This window comes from Rhipicephalus sanguineus, chromosome 4 (assembly GCF_013339695.2).
Source record: "Rhipicephalus sanguineus isolate Rsan-2018 chromosome 4, BIME_Rsan_1.4, whole genome shotgun sequence".
Taxonomy (NCBI): Eukaryota; Metazoa; Arthropoda; class Arachnida; order Ixodida; family Ixodidae; genus Rhipicephalus; species Rhipicephalus sanguineus.
In genome coordinates, this window is record NC_051179.1 from 180113207 (window position 1) to 180131070 (window position 17864).

The 17864-nt window shown below is 45.8% G+C and overlaps 1 protein-coding gene across 1 annotated transcript in view; it reads right to left on the bottom strand.

The window, feature by feature from the left end:
- The window catches only part of LOC125758359 (uncharacterized), a 162803-nt gene that overhangs the window by 46474 nt on the left and 98465 nt on the right, over window positions 1-17864 (bottom strand). Inside the window, exons 21-23 of the mRNA XM_049415436.1 lie at window positions 17348-17419; window positions 12057-12163; window positions 9992-10064 (exon numbers count right to left, since the gene is read on the bottom strand). Of these exons, the coding sequence (XP_049271393.1) occupies window positions 9992-10064; window positions 12057-12163; window positions 17348-17419 (252 nt within the window). The remainder of the gene's footprint in view (window positions 1-9991; window positions 10065-12056; window positions 12164-17347; window positions 17420-17864) is intronic.

Consider the following 17864-nt stretch of genomic DNA (forward strand, 5'->3'; position numbering starts at 1 on the left):
TTATAAAGAGTGTACAGCTAAGTACACCACCCTGTGGCACTCCGGTTTCTTGAAGGAATGGTCTTGATAGAACATTTCCTACTCGGACACGGAACGTACGATCCGACAGGTAGCTCTCTATTATATCTAGCATTCTACCACGTACACCAAGGTGGGACAGGTCTCTTAGTATTCCGAAGCGCCATGTTGTGTCGTAAGCCTTTTCCATATCGAGGAACACAGAAAGAAAGAACTGCTTGTGGGCGAATGCGTCACGGATTTGTGCCTCGATACGTAACAAGTGGTCGGTGGTGGATCTACCCTCGCGAAATCCGCACTGGTACGGGTCAAGTAGATTGTTTCTTTCCAGGAAATGCATAAGTCGGCGGTTTATCATCTTTTCGAAAAGTTTACACAGGCAGCTTGTAAGTGCGATGGGCCTGTAACTCGAAACGGAGGATGGATCCTTGCCCTGTTTAAGAATGGGAACGACGATCGCCTCTTTCCAAGACGAGGGGATCTCGCCGGAAAACCAGATGGCATTGTACAAGGAAAGTAAGGTTTTTTGCGTTTCGGCAGGTAGGTTTTTCAGCATGTCATATACCACACGGTCGGAGCCTGGGGCGGAACTACTGCAGCAGGTTAGCGATGCCTGCAGCTCAGCTAAGGAGAAAGCTCTGTTGTACGCATCGTATTTTGTGGATTTGCGCTCTAATTTCTGTTTTTCTATTGTTGTCTTGTAGCGTTGGAAAGCCTCGGAATAGTGCGACGAGCTGGACACTTGTTCGAAATGTGCGCCTAGAAAGTTTGCTTGGTCTTCTATGCTGTCGCCTTGTGTGTTTACTAGAGGCAGTGAATGTGTTTGTCGTCCTTCTACCCTACTAATCATGTTCCAGAGTTTGCCTTCTTGTGTGTATGAATTGATGCCTGATATAAATTTTTGCCAACTCTCTCTTCTAGCCTGTCGGCGCGTTCTCCTGCCTTGAGACTTGATAATCTTAAAATTTGTAAGGTTCTCCGCTGTCGGGGAGTCGCGAAGCAAACTCCATGCTTTGTTTTGTTTCTTACGCGCATTTCTGCAATCACTGTTCCACCATGGAACTCGTCGTTTTCCAGAGTGTCCACTTGATTGTGGAATACATTTGGTTGCGGCATCAATCAGAAATGATGTAAAGTATTCTACAGCTGCGTCTATGCTTAAGGAAGACATGTCCGTCCAACTTAACAGCGTAACTTTCCGAAACTGTTCCCAATCGGCCTTCTTAATCTGCCATTTTGGAACCTGATGGGGACATTCATTAGTAATTGGTGTGTTCAGAAGTATTGGAAAGTGGTCACTTCCGTAAGGATTATTGATAACTTTCCATTTAATTAGGGGCAGAAGTGATGGAGACGCTATGCTGAGATCTATGGACGAGTATGTTCTGTTTGCAAGGCAGTAATATGTTGGTTGTTTTTTATTCAAGAGACATGCGCCAGAAGAGAAAAGGAACTGTTCAATCAGACGACCTCGCGCATCGCAGCGAGAGTCACCCCATAGACTGTTGTGTGCATTCAAGTCTCCAAGGACCAGAAATGGTTCTGGAAGTTGGTCTATTAAGGACTCGAATTCATATTTTTGGAGTTGGCACTGCGGGGGTATGTAAAGTGAGCAGATTGTGATCAGTTTGTTGAATAGGACGGCTCGAACAGCCACTGCCTCAAGGGATGTTTGGAGTGGTAAGTGGGTACATGCAATTCCTTGGTTAACTATAACGGCTACGCCACCGGATGACGCCACAGCATCATCCCGGTCCTTTCGGAATATGACATATTGGCGTAGAAAATTCGTGTTTTTGGATTTTAAATGTGTTTCTTGCACACACAGCACTTTTGGTGAGTGTTCATGTAGCAGCTCTTGGATATCGTCGAGGTTTCTTAGTAGACCTCTGACGTTCCATTGTATAATTTGTGTATCCATTTTCAGTGTAAGTTAGTGCTGTGTGTACTGAAAGAACTATTACCTTAAGTCACAGAGCCCTTTCCAGGCCCTGTGATGCGGGCTTTTTCTTTTTTGGCGCGCTCCAACGAGCTGCGCCGCTCCTTCGGCGCCTGAGACGCCGTTGGGCTTGCCGTTGTGTCCATCACCTCGGCAGAGGCGCTGGATGCCCGGTCGCGGCTTACGCGGACGGGTGTCAGTGTTTTAGGGCTTTCTGCCTGAACAGAAGGCCCTGGGCCTGCAGATCCGGAGGCCTGCATGCCCTTTGGTTGCGGAGCAGTACGGGCTGCTTCCGCTGAGGGGGCAGATGGCGCTACCGCCCGTCCACTGTGCGTGGTACGTGCGGCCGCCGCGAACCTTTGTGACACTGCCCCCTTGCGTGCCACGTCCGCGAATAGAGTTCCCTGTGGAAAAGAAAGGCGTTTTCGCGCCTCTCTAAAGGAGATGTTTTCCGTTACCTTGAGTGTTATTATTTCTTTTTCTTTTTTCCATGCGGGACAACTACGAGAGTAGGCTGCGTGCCCACCTTCGCAGTTTGCACAACGGGGAACTTCGACACAGTCGTCTGCAGGGTGATCGTGTGAACTACACTTAGCACAGGTTTGACGGCCGCGGCAGCTCTGAGAGCCGTGACCGAAACGCTGGCACTTAAAGCAACGCCGCGGGTTTGGGATGTAAGGTCTGACCTTAAGCTTCAGGTAGCCTGTTTCAAGATATTCTGGAAGGGTGCTTGTGGAAAATGTGATAATCAGGTGTTTTGTCGGGATTTCTTTGTCGTCACGTCTGATTTTAATTCGCTGTACGTGCGTTACATGATGTTCACTCCAGCCCTCAAGGAGCTCACTCTCAGTCAAGTCCAACAGGTCTTGGTCAGATACTACACCTCGCGAACTGTTGAGGGATCGGTGTTGTGTAATAGAGACAGGGGTGCTTCCAAAAGAGGCAAGTTTTGAAAGTTTTTCATACTGGGTCTTACTTTGAACTTCTAGCAAAAGGTCCCCACTAGCCATTCTTGTAGCCTTATAGCCTTGACCGAGTGTGTCGGTGAGGCATTTCGATACAAGAAAAGGAGAGATCGTTCTTGCGTTCTTTTCTAGTGTTTCGCAGTGGATTACGTGGAACCGTGGAAAATTTTCTGTGGGTTTGAACAAGGCGTTGAAAGTCTCTTCGGTGCGCCCTCTCTTTGTGAGACGGCGATCATTCAGGGGAGGAAATGAGGTTGAGGCCATAGATTATGTATAGTTTCGGCAGCCATGCCAGCCGCCCACCATGGAGCCCAACATGGGGACGCGACAACACTTATATTGCTATAAAGTATGTCTACGCCAGCTGTACACAGCTACTATAACCAAATATAATGTGCCCAAGAGAGGGCACATACACAAGGTTAACCCTCGCCGCCAAGAAAAACGGAAGTAAATTGAAGAGAGGAGCAGACAGGAAAGATTAAAAGTAAGAGAAAGACGAAGATGTGGGGAGAGAAAGAGATAGGAAAAGGCGACTGCCGATTTCCCCTGGGTGGGTCAGCCCAGGGGTGCCGTCTACGTGAAGCCGGGGCCAAAGGGGTGTGTTGCCTCTGCAGGGGGGCCTTAAAGGTCCAATCACCCGGCATTGGCTCAACCCCCAGGATCCCCTTTTCCCCGGACACGGCTAAGCCACGCACGGCTAGGCGTGGGAGGGGGTCGAAACCCCCCCGTTAGCTCGGGTCCGTGGTGTCGCTACACACCAAACGCCTGCTTGCGCAGACGCCCCTGCGGGGAGAACGTGCCATCTGTGGCCGAGTCGTTTCGCGCCGCGCGTTACGTAGGGAGGGGTCGTTAGTTCGACTCCCGGTGACGGAACTTTTTCTTGTAGTTTTTTCTTTGCCATCTGTTAGTATTTATATTTTACGTCATATTCATGACGGAAATAAGTCTATGGAGCCGTGGTGGACAAGGCATAAAACACTGTCGTGTTAATAGTAAGTCGAGATAACTGATACAGCCTTGTCTTTCATCGTTTTATCGCAGCGGATGTACCTATTGCTGCAGAGCTGAAGAAGATAATATCTGATGTACCAATTGCGGCAGACCAGAAGAAGTTAATATTTAGTGAAGAGAAACGAGGAGAGGTAGACCTAGAGGGCGTGTCTCTGGCCTGCCACTCCTGACCGGGATGAGGGAAGTTGGAGGGGGGGGGGGTTATGCGTGACTGTGTTATATTACAATGGTACTGCACGCACGTTTCAAAGCCTTCTAACTTAGTAACATCAGTGGACGCATAAAACTGCGTGTTCAACTTGCTTGCACGCACTTTAAAAGTTACTCCTCCGAGCCACCACCATGTATTTAAAGTTTACGTCGGTTGCAGCCTGATGCTCCCAATTATAACCGCACACCTATACGGAGAATCGGCGTAATTTTTTTATGCCGCATTCCGTGAATGAAAAAGTGCTTACGCCATGTTTTGCATATCAAAGTCAACCATAAATGTGAGTGGTCAGAAAAAACAGAAGCATTTTATGTGACCATTTTTTCTCGTTGGTTCCTCGCACGTAAAACGGCGCGACAATACTTACGCTCGAGATTTTCCAGATCAGACGAAGCTACTCTGTGAAAACCGCGCAAATTTAGAGTTGGTGTGGCTTTTATATGTACACGTAAGGGTTCCAGAATGTTTCACCTAACTTGCGCAAGATTACTGGTGCTGTGCTGCATCTCCATCGGTTCTTCCACATATACGCCATCTTGATACAGGTCCAGTCTGGCGAAAAAGAATGCGAAGTGTTCTCGTTCATAATTGTCAAGAAAATGTCGCTTTAAAAGCTACGTCGGATGGTTGCATTTCCTTTTAATCGAAGTCTGAGTGGGTATGGAAAGCTTTGCCATACAGTGCAGAAAAATTTCAGTAGATGCTGCTCACTTGTTGTTCTAGATCTCGAAACGAGCGCTACATCCCACGGAAATGCCATATTATATTCTCCACACCAGAATAAAAGCACGCCAACTCCTATCACATCCTTGTTGTTCTTTGATATTTTGGTAACTGTATTTTAGCGGGGAAAGAAAGCCGCATGACTTCATTTAATGTCACCCAGATAGAAGGAACCACCCACGAAGCCTCCTTCGTTTCCTTCAGAATGAATTTGAGTGCAACAATTTATGCTATCACAATTATGAATGGCAGGCTATCAATCTCCACAACTCGAACTGAGACATTTATAGGTCAATGACATGGAGTTGCTGCTTCTTTAAAATTAACTTATTAACAAGGCTTCTTATGTCAACCAGATAATTATATATTCTAAAAAAAACAAAAAAAGAACTGTTCAGCCGTGTATGTACAATACGCTTAACACTGTCCCCTCTTTTGGGTGAAATAAAGTTTTGATCATCATCATCATCATCGCGACACTTCCTCTTTTATGCTGCAAGATGCCCTGCTTAAGCTCGAAGTTTTCTGCCTTTGCTCGCCGGACGGAATGGGTTTTCACGCGATTAACATGCATCTGTTGTTGGCTGTTACAAAAGCGACCAGTCAGACTACGATGATCTTTTATTAGGTCAACCACTAAACACAAAAGGCTTTTAAAACTCATATTGTGCCAAGTATTCTGCATACAAGAAAAACGATTAATTTAGAAGCGTTGCGTGTTTGGGCAAAAAATTCTGAGAGAAAACTGTGGCCTCAATTTCATATAACATACGGAGAAACTCTTTATGACCGAAAAGAAAACAGTTTTAAATAACAGTTAAATGGTTTAAACTGCATTAAATCAACTGTGACAGGACAACCTAACCTGATGGCCGCGTCTTTTACACCGTTATATACGTGGTAAGGCCCCCACGTGTCTGACCTATGCTTTTTGCCACTTCAAAACCTCAGAACGTCGTGCCGACGTGGCATCCGAAATCTAGAGAACTAGAAGAGCCAAAATAGGGTTAGTTGCTTGTGAATAGTCGACACTTGCAGCGCGCTGAAAGTGTCGATTAAAGAAGTAATCTTCCGTGAATATAAAGGCCAGGCTGTACATCATCTTCTTGTGGCGAAATGAGCAAGAGGGCGCAGCTGCTATAGTTGTTGGATGCAACATTCGAGTCACCAAGGGTGTCAAAGCAAATAAAAATAACCGTCGTTGTTTGTTCTGATTTCTGAACATCTTCCAGAAACATTTCAAAGTTATGTTCGTTCTCCTATGCTGATATCTTCGACTATATGCATTAAGAAGCACTACAACACCAGACCTTCTCAAGTTCTCGAAACAAAGAACTAGTATTGTTTTCACGTTCATGGCTTCACAAATTCCGAAACTTTTTCGTCTGCATCCACAGGAGAAGGAGGACTGGCCATCACACAGATGTTCTCATTTTTTGTCATTATATCGCTTACATCATGGTCGCTAATAGTGCAGAATTTAATGTCAAAACAGCCTCGCCTTTAAATGTAGCTCGGCCGGATATTTTCATTAGAGTATCTGGCCGCTGTCTCTGTCTCTTCAGGCAAGACCTATAAGCAGGCTAAACAAATAGACGATACGACAACTATGCGCCTGTGCGTTCGTCACGCTTAGGTACTATTGCCATGCCATCATAAGATTCCGGGTTCCATTTAATCCTTTACCTCGAGCCACAAAGCCATAATTATATTTTACTCTATAAATACGACCATATTTCTACACGCTCACGAAACTGTAGAAGTACAAATCCAGCGACTGTTTTTGAACACGTAATATTCATTTAGAAATTCTTCTTTCGTTATTAATTGACAATACATACGTTATAACTGATATAGAAATATTTGCCTGGGTGTATTTCAACGGACTAAACCTATCGGCAGTAACATACACAGTCTTCAGCCTATGTATAATAAATGCGAAGCATTTAACATCCATCCATCCATCCATCCATCCGTCCGTCCGTCCGTCCATCCATCCATCCATCCATCCATGCATCCATCCATACATCCATCCATCCATCCATCCATCCATCCATCCATCCATCCGTCCATCCATCCGTCCATCCATCCATCCATCCATCCATCCATCCATCCATCCATCCATCCATCCATCCATCCATCCATCCATCCATCCATCCATCCATCCATCCATCCATCCACATCTGTGTACCCTCGTGGTAGCCTCCTTAACTTGGCATATAGTAAGAAAAGTGGGATACAAGGTTGTAAGTCTGTGACGAACAGGACCTGCATACGACGGTCCATTTATGGTATGCGAGTATGCGACGAAGGTTATTCACAGTTCATATCAACCCAGGACAGTGAAAAGAGACATTGAAACTTCATAAGACACCCCTCGCATGGATTAAATACGAGAAATACATACCGTAGAAGGCTAGATTGTTGGGCCAGTTGGTAATTTGTGGTGAGAAACAGCGCGACAAAACGTGGGACAAGACGGAGAAAACTACAGGACAGGCGCATACTAACAACGTAACTTTTATTGGAAAAAACGAACATATATATACGAAGCACAAAACACATGCTCACCGCGAACAAAAAAATCACAGCATATCCACGGGGTGAATGATGATGAGTGGGCGAAGCTGCGGAGGTTCATCGGTAAACCGTGAATCTTCCGTGAATTCTGCCCAGTACATCATCACCGACGTGAGATCAGGCGCGTTTATACTAAAGGTTCGATGAGTTATGACGACTTGCAGCGCACTTTAATTTTACATGTACGCTGTGAATTTTCATTGTTTAGAAAACCATTGCTTAGAAAATATCTGGCGTCTTTCGTTAAGCAGCTGGCGTCTTTTCGTTTTGCTTTAGAAACATCTGGCGTTCTTTCGTTTTGCTTTTACAAAACATCTGGCGTCTTTTGTTGGTTTATTTCATCAATCAACGGCGTTTTGAACAAAATTTTTATTGTTTAATCACGCACAGGAGAAATCTCACCAGGCACTACCTTGGAGGTAAAGAATGGCTGCTAATGGGAATGAGAGACAGAAGAAGTCGGCTTTTAGCTAACGCTGCGAATTTTTTATTGTTCAACAACGCACAGGAAAAATCTCCCACCGGCACCACCTTGCAGGTCAAAGCGTAAGACTGGTTACATACTACGCTACGAGGGACGAACGGGTGCCGCTATAAGGAGCTTCGCCCCTAAAATAAAAACCTCAGATATGCACATCCACGTACCTTATCTCTGCCTTGTTTAACACAAGAGAAGGCTTTGACACACACTTATCACCGGCTTTTAAACATAAGAAAATTTCAACGAGTTCACGTGCCGTCTCGTCCCTATGACGTGCGAGCACTATGGCCTCAGGCACGCGAGGAATACAGCTACACTCCCGGCGGTACAGGGCCAAAATTTGACGAAGGCTGACCTTTAAGAGTTAAACGGTGATCTTGCAGGCGCACATTAAGACAGCGGCCTGTCTGTCCTATGTAACACTTACCGCACGTGGAAAGGAGCTGATACACAACTCCCTCACCACACTCCGATGAACTGTTCCTGTGTTTAACCTTGCATTCGTGCCATTTCTGCGCGCTCCCGTCCGCCTTCCTTTCAACAGCAGCGCATAACCTATCCAGCTTATTCTTAGCCGAAAATACAACGTCGATATCACATCTCGCGCCATCTTTCTTGAGACGATTGCAAGAAAGGTATACTGGCGAGCGGCTTCTTCTCGCGAACCCCCTCGTTTTCAACCGAGCACTTCAACCGAGGATGCTTTGACATAGGCGGCCCAATTATAATGCAACAGGACAGTGCGCCTCTCGGAGCCTGTCCAGCTGCTTAGTGATTGTCACAATGCATGGGACCTGCGGGAATTTTCTTCACTATGGCATGGGTGCTCTAACTGGGTTACGCGGAACCCAGGGCTTCCGTGAAGGACATTTTATCGTTCCGCGAGTGGTCTGAACGAATGCGACCAGCTCTCGTTTTACCCTTATTAACACTTAAGTTATTACTTCGAAGAGAAAACTTGCAAGAAATTTTGCATTTAACAAAGCCATCGCACGCCGCATCAGCACATCGGGTGCCTGCGGGTAGCGAGAGACCCGCACGGTAGCAGCACTAAACACTCGTCGTATTGTGCGCGACATGAAACTTGCGCGATTTACGGACCCGCGGTGACAGAGCGCTCGCAATTCATGCTCGTTAGCGCAGTTTGTTAAAGGTGACCTCGTGGCTCATGGTGCGCCGGCGTTCACATGGTAGTTTCATACACGCTGATTTGCCACTACACTATGTTGGTTTTTGTGCCCAAAACTCGCAACGAGCGCTTTGATACTCGCAAGAAGCAGCGCTTCACCGGCTCTGGGCTACATGAGCATTTAGGTTTAGCCTTACGACAGCTGTATCGGTCGAGGACCATTTTGCGGTGCGACTGGCATTCCTTCATTTATGTTTAGCAAAAAATAAAACAGGCTTCTGGTACATCCGGCCCTTCGTTTGCGTGAACACATTGCTTACGCCATGCGGTGTCTGAAGCATGCAGTGGATTACGTGACTCGCGGAGCGGGCTGGGGGTGCTGCGGAGGAATCGCAAGTCTGTTTATTATCAGGAGTCGCACATGCATGTGTATTATAAGGAGTTGCACATGCATCAACGACGACTGCCTTCGGTATTAAAGATAATAGGTCAATGCGGGCGGTGAAGTAATGCAGTGGTTGCGTGCGTCGAGAAGTGTCACCCCGCCACCCCCCCTTCCCGCTTCCGCTAGTCTTCGTGCTAAAGGAGAAAATTCGGGGTTCCGCGGCACTAGCTAAAAATCGATGGGGTTCCCCAAGGCTAGCACGTTTGAGAACCCCTGCACTAAGGAATAAAATAAGAGTGAAACGCTTCGTAACGTATATTTTGAATGTTTTCCATTATGTGATTGGCCTCTCCCAGATGATTTTACTCAATTACCTATACAATACAGGCTTTCTTTTGTCATTCATGTGCCAACGAGAATTTTCATGACTTTCAATAAACCATCATTTTTATGAATGCACTTAGTTGTAGCTATTTCAAAGTTTAGCTTCAGGCACCCATTAATGAATGAAAAGCTAGAAACACGCATATTTACGCGTTGACATACCTTGTTGCTGACCAACAACCCATTGGTGAATATCGCTGATCCCAGGGGGCTCTGAGCGCAGTTGACGACTTCCCTGCATTGCGTATATTTTGTATAAGAGTTGTGCGCACAGTGAAACAGCATGCAAAGCTGGTGCTGGTTGTAACATAAAACCGGAGGGAGCCCACTCCGCCATCTGCACTATTTTCATAGCGGCGCCATCGTGTACTTCTGCACTGTGACCAGTAGTTTTCACATACTCAGTACAGCTAAAAATAGTATAGCTCATGTGAGTGCTTGAGCTTAGACAACGCTTACCTCCGTAGAAAGTACACCATCGGAGTAATGTTGCAGCGCACAACGAAAAAGGAAACCCACCGAGGTAGCTTAGCACTTAGGGTGTCTCGCTGCTAACCTCGGGGGCGCGGGTTCGATTCCCGGCCATGGCTGCTGCGTTTCGATTGGGGCGAAATGCAAACGCCCCACTGCTTATATTTAGGGACACCTTACCGAACCTCAGCCGGCGGCTGGCTTCGCTTCTCGTAACGGGTCTGTCGGCGTTTCACTTGGTTCGCGACGCCTGCAGTGCTCAGGGTGTTATGCGTATAGCACTCGAGTGCTGGCTATTTCTGTGGCAATATGTAACGAATATTACACTGGTAAAACTGCGATAGTCACGACTTCAAACAAAGTTGGCGTTGCCGCAACACGAAGCTGTGCTCAGTATTCGCATTAATGAAGTTTTTCCAACAAGCGCTAGAAAGAGTACGAAAGACGATATCGCTATGCCGCTCGTAACATTCTAGGGAAGGTAACGACCTACACTTAAAGTCTACGGTTTCGCCTCAGAATATCCCTCGCGAGGATTATTCTGTTTGACCTTTTCTTTGATACGAAAGGCTTCCAATATGTTTACGAGTTATTTTACCCAAGTAGATAAGTGTGACGATACTCGAGTTGGTCGAACGTAGAGTGTAGGGTGCTGAGGCGATAGGTACTTGCAGCGGTAACCGCATTTAAAATGTATAAGGCCTCTCAGAAACACGGAGATATCGACGACGCTGAATAGGCTCAGCGAACGCAGTCGACGAAGATCGACAGAAATAATGATGTGGCATACAATAAATACCCTGAAGGAATGGGTTTTTCTTTGCGTTTATGAAGTATAAATGCAATAAGCGTATCTCGCATTTTGTTCAACATAAGAGAAGTTAGTATAGCTTCTGTATGGCTTTTATCTGTGTTGTCGATTGTTTATTTACTTATTTATTCAATACTGCGGGCCTCTTCAGGCCTATACAGGAGAGGGCATGCAAAATAAAGGGGACTTCATATTAGGAAAATAAAAAAAGGAAAATCTGCACTACAAGGTAAGCATAACAGCGACAACAGCAAAGAAAGAAAAATAAATAGATGAACAATGCATATAAGTATTTTAAGGGTGTAAAACAGAAGAAAAACAAAACAACTAGCGTATATGTTCCAGACAAATAAGAACATAGCAATAACAAATGCATTACTTGCATTAAAAATGCATTATTTTGCGAATGTACAAGCATTTACGTCAACCCCAACTATACTTCAAGCACACTAGACGTTATTCTTGTTTTCTTTTTGGTAAGACCCTCCTGATTAACGTAGTGCTCTTTATATGACATGTGGAACACATAGCGCTACGTTCACGCCATTCAAAGAAACACCTTTCGTATTCGAGTGCATCAGCGGGGACCCAGTTAAGATGAAAACATGATAACACGCGAAGCTGTGCTTTTTTTTCGCACTTAGAGGAGATGTGTTCTTTTTAACTACTCCGCAAATATACGCTCGAAGCCGTATACAAGGGCTCTTCAGTCGAGAATATCTCCCAAATAACAGTGTTCAAGAAAAGCCGGTACAGCTTCCCAGTGTGATAAATATGCTAAGTTTAGCTAACTCGACAAGTGGGGCATATTCTTGTCTTTTTCGTTACACCCGCCAATCATATACACGAGAAGCAGTAGTCAATGAACGAAAGCGTTTCAGTGAGGAAAAAGTCGGCAATGATAGCCATGAAAGCGCGCATCGAATCCAGAGTTTTCATGCTCACCCGATGTTTGCTTTCGTAAGGCATTCATCAGACGTCCGGAATCCTTCGTCCAGTTCGTGCATCAGCTCCACGTCCGTTGGCAGGTACAATGACGTCACTGGACGTGCCTGTGACGAGCGACACAAAATAAGGCACAGATTCATGGGTGCACAACCAACAGGAAAATAGGTACTGCCGTTCTAGGAGGTCAAAAACGTTATTTCCATGATCACGTCAAGAAATACAACTGTGGGACAATTCCAGCGAGTGAAATATACCTATGTCACGAAACTAATACGCTTCGATTTCGTGCAAGAAAGTGTTTAAGTAACAGTAATCAAAAGAAACAAGGCCGTTTGCTTAGGAACAAGACGACACGTTATAGTTACAGAGCACAAGGACAAGAAAGATAGCACGAGAGCCTGCAGCGACCTTGAGCCAGGTACACGACTGGCCGCTACTTCCACGCCCAGGGCACCATCTTCTCCCGGCCACGTCTGCCGTTATTCTATGGAGTCTCCTCTTCCGAACCCCTGTGGATGGTTCTCATTTCTTGGGCCACGCGAAGCGGGGCAAGGTGTCAACTTCATCGTCGTCTTCTAAATACAGTCACCACTCCACTCGCGCACACCATCACAATGTACAAGTTGCTTCAACTGATCGCGCATAGTCTTGCATTCCGTCTCCATTCTTTATACAAAAAAAGAGTTATTGCGAGTTGCACCCAAGTGCAATCTGAGTAAACAGCGGAGTTGGCATGCAAGCGCCACCACCTGGCGAGCGCAGGTTCAGTTCTTTCTTCGTCTTTTTTCTTCTTTCTTTCATGTTTCTTTATTTCTTTATCATTGTCTACAGCTTCGTTTGCTCCTTCTTTCTTTTTCATTCTTCCTTTCTGTTTTGCTTATCTATTCCTATATATATCCCTCTCTCTTCCTTCCACTCCCACCTACCCTCACTTGCTATGCTGCACACGGTTATGCTATGGTCTACCCTCCTCTTATTCCTCCCTATCCTCGCTTCTCTTTCCCACCCCCTTTCTATAACATACCACAATATGCATGGCTATGCTATGCTATGGGCTGCTTGGCACATCAACGTGTTCTGTCGCTGGTCACGCGAAACGGCGGAACGAAAAGCGCAAGCGGCCCCGCTGATGAAAAAATTCGCTGTTACCATTGTTGCTGAAATACATTCAATTTAAATAGGTTTGTATATTCATTTAACCAAGATTCATTTGCGAGATCCACCGCTGAAAAATCTGGCGCCACCGTCGGCGTGACGTGCTAGGCAGAATAAGTGGCAGTGCCGTCAGCTTCGGGAGCACCGACGCGCGCTGAAAAGTACATTTTCGAATGCCACCTGCACTGTAATTTCGAATAAAGGGAGGGTGTGGGGAGCTTTCGCTTTGGCTGCGCGCTTGAGAACACTTCAAAGCACCGCAATGTGCAGTCGCCGTCTTTGAAAGCGTTGTATACGGTGGGCCAGTACGCGGTGCTGCAATGCAGGAAACGGAGCGCGGTGTCAACCTCCACACGTGTCCTCAGGGTAAGAAGCTGCGTGAAGCTTGGTTATTGAAACTTAGAAATTCTAGAAAGCTATCGGCTACAACACGTGCGAGCAGCGAGCAACTTCCATGAGGAAGATTTCTGCTTCGACGTGGGGCTGTGATTTTCGGTGAGTAGCGGAAAGCGCTCACTGAGACGCTCGCCCGTGCATGCTAGCCGGCTAATGAGGCCTTTCTTCCAAAGAAGCTGTTGCCCATCTCCATATCGACCCCAAATTTGGGTTCACTCCCATATTCAAGTTGGCTCATTCGTTTTGCGTTATGGACACGATTTTGTCACCAAAATTGCTGCACAACTTAACAAAAAATCGCGGTCTCTACATTTTGTTTTTATCCCGCTTTGCAGCTGCTTGCAGCAATAAATTCTCCCTTTTCCACTGCGATTCCTAGCCCATGCGGATCCTTGTGCACCGCCGTTGTTTGGAGAACTAGTCCAGGAAACGTTGTTATGTAAAATTTGTTCACCTTATTGTTGCACGATGCTACATAGACAGCTGGTAGACTACTTGTCCTGGTAACAGCAGTAACGAAGCCATGGCCTTAAAGCTGTGGTCTATGCACGTTTTCATGCTACAGATACTGGCAAATTCACCGGAATCGAAAAGAAGTGGTAGGAATTATGCTAAAATGAATTCTCGCAGCGCGGCACAGGCTATGTTTGGCTTAGCACCGACTGAGGAATGTGCCAGAATAAAAAAAGCGTTTGGAAATTGCTCGCTGAGGATAAACGTGGAATGGGACGCCACTTGAGTAATTATTGTACTGAAACACCCAAGGACTCACAAGAAGAACGAAAATTAATGTTGCTGACGGCGCGCACAAGTCGCCGTAGGTGCCATTTTCCATAAAGTTGTAAGAAATTATTTTCGAAATTTTTGATAACGCATTTAAAGTTCATACTTGTGCATGTAGTTAAAAATGCTGATATATGCTACGGCCGCGTGATCCCTGAATTCACGCTTCTTTCTGGTTTACCCCATTTATTTACACAGATAGACCATTAATGTAAGAGTGTATGGCACATATTAATCTTGTATGCGCTGCCAGGTATGACACGGACCGATGAAAACAAAAGCAAACACATGGTGATGCGCAAGTTGTAAGAAATTATATTCGGTGTTGCACACCACCCTGTGTTGTCTTTTGTTTTTTTCGGTCCGTGTTATACCTGGCAGCGCATTACAAGATGAAGATGTAGGCCCCGTTGCAGCCACACAGTTCTCTCAGAGGGACTGCCTGCCTTTCACGCAAGAAGCTTGTTTGGCGATACCCCGTCGCGGCGACCGCGCGCTATGTGCGCTCCCTGTACATATTATCTAAACAAATAGCGCAGGTAAATAATTCTGTGCTTCTTTTTGTCAAAGATTATTATTTTGGCTGTGAAAGCTTCCCTCGTTTCGGAAGAATTCTCAGAAATGCCCAGGAGAGCTTCCGCGTGGTGTTTTCGTAGAGCGCCGACAGCGAAACGTACGAAACGTGCGCCGGCGTTTTCCTACCTGGCACGCAAGAGATGCACGTCCGGTGGTAGTGTGAGACTCCGTAACTCCTCGCCCACAATTTGCAGGAGAAAACTAGGTTTATTAAATTCTTTAAAGATACATGTTATCAGAAGCACGGTACCACTCATAAAAATGTGCCATCCTATGTAGTCACAAGTGAAGGTGCTTTTCCTATCACGAAAAAACAAAAACAAAAAAAAACCACACGCAATACCGCCCTTTCAGCATAGAATCCTTGCTTAGACGAGCACTCGTAGGCGCAGAACTGCACCCCTCTTTATCTTTACACCAGTATAACGTGGGCATAAGTTAGAAGAATGAATTGCTGGGTAAGTTCCTTTCTTTTGCGCTTTTTCATTATGATACGGACACCTTCGATCGCGATCGGGCCCGACGCTTGTTGATATTAATGCTGATCAAGTGCTGCTTCAAATCCATTTTACTTACAGTTATACACGATCTGGTTAAAAAAACTACGACGCATGTATCGCGATCATTCTTGGTTTTCACTTGTACAACATATCTGCACTCTAGCTTATAGCGCTCGTAAACAAATCCGAGTAAGAACCCTAAAAAACCTTTTTCTAACAAGACGCATATTGTAAAATCATGAAAGAAAACTTACGCAAATCCTCAATTATGTACTTAACAACGTTCCACTTATAAAGCTGCATACCTGGTTCACAGCTGATAACCTGGTTCATTATGGTCTATCGGGACAAAGGAAACAATAACTTCGTGAAAGTAAAATTATTTTATCGTACAATTTGACGGTTCCTACTGGGAAGCTTGTGAAGTGCTTCGCACCAGCCAACAAGCTACAGCTGGTGACACGAAGATCTTGCGGACCTGTTTGACCACGAGGGAGAACTCTTTGTTGAAGGCAGAGAATTACTTAGACGAAGGACGAAAAAGACACGGACAGGCGCAATGTATTTTGCGGTCTTCTTCTAAGAAATTTTTCGAGCACGAAATAGTAGAGCAAGGAGGACCAACTACCTCGAACCCACACCTTGTCAGGCTATCAGGTTCTGCACTTGAAGGCGAAGCTTACGGGTCCTCCAAGTTGTTGCACTTCGGCGCACTACGTGCAGCTACAGCTAACTTTGCCATCCTGATGTACTCAAGGTATTGTGCTTCCGCCACACGCAGCCGTGACGCTCCGTGAAAGAACCCCATGGAAAACGACAGGAGCGCATGATAGCACAGGGATGGCTCTTGAAGCGGAAAAGCCTTCAAGTTCTGTGCCGTTTCAGTTTTAAGAGCTGAGCTGTTTAGGTCGATCTTGAAGAGCGAACAGAAAACTGTCATCATCATGAACCTGCTTCGTCCTCTTCCTTCTCCCCTTCGTCTTCGCTCCCAGAACACGTGGGCCGATTTGTCCGGCGCGGGATGCAATAACTCTGATGGGCGAGAGAACGAGTACAGAGGGAGAGAGAAAGAAAGGGAAGAAAGACAGAAAAAGAGAGAGAAAGAATTAGACAGAGAGAGACACAAAAAGAAGAGGGAGAAAAGAGAAACAGAAAGAAAATCAATGAAAGAGATAGAAAGACAAAGGAAGCGAGATATAGAGAAAGAAAGACAGGAAGAGCGAGATAGAGAGAGAAAGACAGAAGTAGAAGTAAACAGAGACCAAAAAGAGAAAGAAAAAACAAGGAAAGAGAGAAAGAAAGGAAGAGAAAAATAAAGAAAAACAAGGCAGGGTGCCCAGCTCGGCATTTCTTTTAGGCTTGGCGCCACTATAGTCGGATACAGCTTAAAAAGTCCGCAGAGGCTCCGCCCAAACAACCGAAGCGCGGCAGCCGACCACATCTGCGACTAAAGGAATAGTCACGCAAATGCAATGATCTCCGAAGGCGGGGTCACCGGCCGTTCAGCGCATGACGTCAGTCTGGCACGCGCGTCCATTGGTGCACGGTTCTGCGCATCCGCCTTCGAGGAGGAAATTGCGCGAACTTCTAATGTTGGATCCGACTATAGTGCGGGGCCGCCTTAATTTTTTTAATTTATTCAGAATTCTTCTTCACAAAGATTCAATGTACACACACACTGATTGGTGTTATACATTCTGATTTTAGTGACACGCAAAAATGACACTGGTCACAAAATAAGGCAGTCCGAGTAACACAGGTTACTCCCCCCGCTTTAACGACATACGATATGTGACTGCCTCGTCCTTCCTATCTGTGGTCACCTTTTCTTCTTTATTGCATCCCCATGGATATTTCATTAATTTGAATGCCACGTACCTGCAGTACGTAGAGCGTGTCACCCTTGAAAGCCCATTCCACGTCTCGCGGACCGCTGAATGCACTCTCCAGCTGCAATGTTGAAGCACAGGGATCTCACTCTCTTCACGTTTGTATCAAAAAACGATATCATTACGGCAATGGCATTACTCGGCAACGATCATATGAGGTCACTCATGGAGTGAGCATTATCGTGTCCGCGTACTTACCGAAAAACGAGCCGAGGGAAAAGCACACTTGCGTATACTCCAAGGCAAATTCGTACTGAGTTAATATTGAAGTGTGTGCGCGCAACTTCACGTTTCCCTTAAATACAAAGCACAGTAGTTGAACCTGCAAACCTTGTCTCCACATATGATTTCACAGAGCCCCACAGCTTTCCGTTACAAAAGGCGAAGCGAGCGCCTGTGTATGTTACGTATCTCTGTCCTTGTTGCAATTTCCGCGCTATAGCAAATTCGTAGTAATTATTGCTTTCACCCGTCCAATTGACTAATACTGAATAATGAACTTTTTA